The sequence below is a fragment of the Buceros rhinoceros genome, unplaced genomic scaffold (assembly GCF_000710305.1).
Source record: "Buceros rhinoceros silvestris isolate BGI_N320 unplaced genomic scaffold, ASM71030v1 scaffold40236, whole genome shotgun sequence".
Taxonomy (NCBI): Eukaryota; Metazoa; Chordata; class Aves; order Bucerotiformes; family Bucerotidae; genus Buceros; species Buceros rhinoceros.
In genome coordinates this window covers 1-3,169 of record NW_010418970.1, presented here as the reverse complement: position 1 = coordinate 3,169, position 3,169 = coordinate 1, and the positions used below count along the sequence as shown (strand labels likewise).

The window sequence follows — 3,169 nt, the reverse complement described above, 5'->3', positions numbered from 1 at the left end:
GGGGTTGTGCAGGCGTGTCGCAGGCTGCCCAGGGCAGTGGTGGAGTCCCCATCCCTGGAGGGGTTTCCCAGCCGTGTGGAGGTGCTGCTGAGGGACAGGGGGCAGGGGGGACCTGGCAGTGCTGGGAGAATGGATGGACTCGAGGAGCTCAAAGGTCTCTTGAAACCAAAATGATTCTGTTGAAATCCAACGCATGAGGAACCCAGCCCTGCCAGCAAGCCCGTCTCTGTACTCACACCCGAGGAGATCTCAAGGTTCTCCTAGGGCTTTCTCAACAAGTCAAATAGCTGCAAAGTCAGAAAATCCAGCCCACGCTATGGCAGGAATTTGACGAACACTCATCACGGATATGATGACCCCAGACCTCCGTGTATCGCCACACACACTGAATTCCCGCACATCCCTCCCGGCTCGTGGATTTCCCCCTGCACCTTTTTGGCCACCCAGTCCTGAAAGCTCCTCCCAAGCTTTCATACTACGCTCCAAGACGGTGTCGCTTTGCCCCTATTCACGCAGGTACGAATAAAACCCTCCAACCTCCATATTTGCCAAGAGAAAAGGAGATGAACCTTCAATTTCCTCGCAGCGGAAGAAATTATTTACTTCACGCGGTATCTTGCTGTTTAATCCACGTAATTTTGTCTTCTTGCAAGACACTACTTTTTATCTGATGTCCTCCTCGAGAGCTGCAGGGATTGATTTAGTGCCTTGCGAGACATCACGACCACGTCCAGAATATCAACCCTCGCTACGGTGATGCAGGAAAACCAATGATGTGGCTGTTGCCAGAGAAGACAGCGTGTGTTTGTGAGCTCAGTTCACCGCCACGGGCCCATCCTTGACCCCAGGTCCAGAACGTAATCCAGAAGCTGGTAACTCTCTAAAACACGTTCTTAATTTTGCTCTCCATCTCCCCTCTCACGCTTTGGTCAGCAGCTGGAAAAATTTGGGCCACGCTTACCGGTTTGTCTCGCACATCCCCTGGTAGGCTTCGATCGCGTCCTCCTGATCGATGTGCTTGTCGCTGTTGGGCCAGCTGGCGTTGGTGGTGATGCTCTCCTAAATTCAACACGCAAAACACAGCGGCGTGACGCCCTGCACATCATAAAATTCCTCACACCAAACATCTCCCAACCATCCTTAACAGCACTTCCTTGGGGCATCTTAGAGGCAGAACCTCCTGGAACCCTGCAGAACCCGCTAGAACCTCCCCGTGCCAGCCTGCCATCCAGAGCCTACCGAAGCAGAAATGGCATCACTCAGGGCACTGAATTCCCGGCAAAAGAACGGGAAAAGGAAAAGAATCGATCACCCTCTCAATTACCATGATGTTCTCAGTCTGTTTTTGCTGAGCTGCCTTCATAATCTGTGTCCTCAGGATGAGCACCTCCTCCTTCCGCACTTCCAGCTCCTCGTTGGCAGATTTCAGCTGGTTCAGCAAGAGGTTGTAACTGTCCTGGATATCATTGGAAGAGTTGTTCTGGGTTGCTTGGTCGGCGATGGCCTTCCTCAGCTCATTAAGGTCATTTTTCAGCTTCTTGTTCTCCGACTCGAGCTCTTGCCTCTGGAAAATACCAAACCAGTAACCAGTTTGGAGAAACACCGGCAGCACCTCAAACTGTGTGGTGTGGTTGACGCTCCTCAGGGATGGGACGTCATCTAGAGGGACTTGGACAAGCTGGAAAGGTGGGTTCATGTTAACCTCATGAGGTTCAAAACGGACAAGTGCAGGGGATGCAGGGCTGGAGCAGCCCCAAGGAGAAGGACTTGGGGGTGCTGGGGGGCTTCCTGTGAAAACGTCAGTGTTAGCCCAAGTTTCTTTGCAGCGTCACTAAAAGGAACAACCAACCCTTATCCGAACAGGACGTGGGATGGCTGTGGTCAGCCAGCACTGCTGCTGGGCGCGGGGGCTGTCACCGCGACCCACGCAGCAGATATAGTTGGTTTGGACCTGAGCAGTCACCTTGGGATTGGGAAGAACCAGAGCTGGAGCCTGGAACAAGAAACGCGTTGAGCTTCAGCCATGAGAATTCGCCTCCTGCAGAGCGAAGCGTGTCAAAGGAAACCCCAGAAAGCCCCAGGGGGAAGATGTGCAGCGGAACAAGCACCCTCTGCCAGGAGTGGGCTTGTTCCTGCTGTGGCTGACTCAGAACCAGGTCAACGAGCGCAGAACAGATGTTGTCCCAGAGAGAAACAGCTGTGAGGCCACCCCAGGCCAAGCAGCTGATGGAGAGCTACAGCTTCCTCTAATTGCTACAACCAGTATCAGGGGGGTTGGGGTTATTTCCGCGTTCAGATGGTTTGTTTGGGCTGTTGGAGCCACGGAACAGTTCACAGCACGAAGCAGGAGCTCCTCACTCACCTTCAGGCTGTTGTATGCAAAATCTTCGTGGTCTGAAGTCACTTCGGTCTTGGTTTCAATCACCTGCGTGCATTAAAGAGATCAATTTCCATGTAAAAGCAGCCAGAGGAACTGGCACGCGGCACGGGATGGCTGCGAGCCAACCCAACCACAATTAACGTTATTAATTGGCGTTAGACCCCAGCAACACGTCGCGGGGCCGGGGCTGCTTCGGGAGAAAACGGTTTAATCTCTCATTAATACGCTGACAACTTTCGGGGCACCGTCGAGGGGCACAATCCTCAACGCAGACGTCGAGAAGCGGGATTTAGCGTGTCTCTGTTAGGGAGAAGCTGGGGAAATGCCCTGCTTCATCTATTTCTTGCAAATTGCTCGAGGTAATCAGCAAGAATCTAATTAAATAATTACAATCGAGGATTTTGTGGAGTCTCTTATTGCATTTGTCAACAGACGCAGAGATCTCACGCTGGAGACAAAGAATTCCCAAGCAAAGCAACAACGGCCCCAGAAGTTTCAATTCTGAAACCGAGACTGAAGGCATTTGCTCAGCATTTTGTAGAAGAGCCAGGACTGCAAAGAAGCGCTTGAATAACCCAAATCAAACGTAGGATGGGGACATGCGGGGTACTGAGGCCTGTCTCCTCATGTCTCCCGAGCACTGACATGCCTTTAGGTTTGATCTAGCCAAAGGTGGTATCTGTGTCCGTAAGGCTGGAGCATCCTGTCCGTCTGCAATCCTCCAGAGAGAATCGCAGCACTGTTCGGGTTGGAGAAGACCTTTAGGCTCATCGCGTCCAGCAATTCCCC

At 52.4% G+C, this 3,169-nt stretch overlaps 1 protein-coding gene across 1 annotated transcript in view; it reads right to left on the bottom strand.

Annotated features, from left to right (window-relative positions):
* Window positions 1-2,425, bottom strand: part of LOC104495713 (unconventional myosin-Vb-like) — a gene marked incomplete at both ends in the record, with an annotated part of 14,715 nt that extends 12,290 nt beyond the window's left edge. Inside the window, 3 exons of the mRNA XM_010138713.1 lie at window positions 962-1,059; window positions 1,325-1,564; window positions 2,363-2,425. Coding sequence (XP_010137015.1) covers window positions 962-1,059; window positions 1,325-1,564; window positions 2,363-2,425 — 401 coding nt within the window. The remainder of the gene's footprint in view (window positions 1-961; window positions 1,060-1,324; window positions 1,565-2,362) is intronic.
* Between the last annotated feature and the right edge of the window lie 744 nt (window positions 2,426-3,169).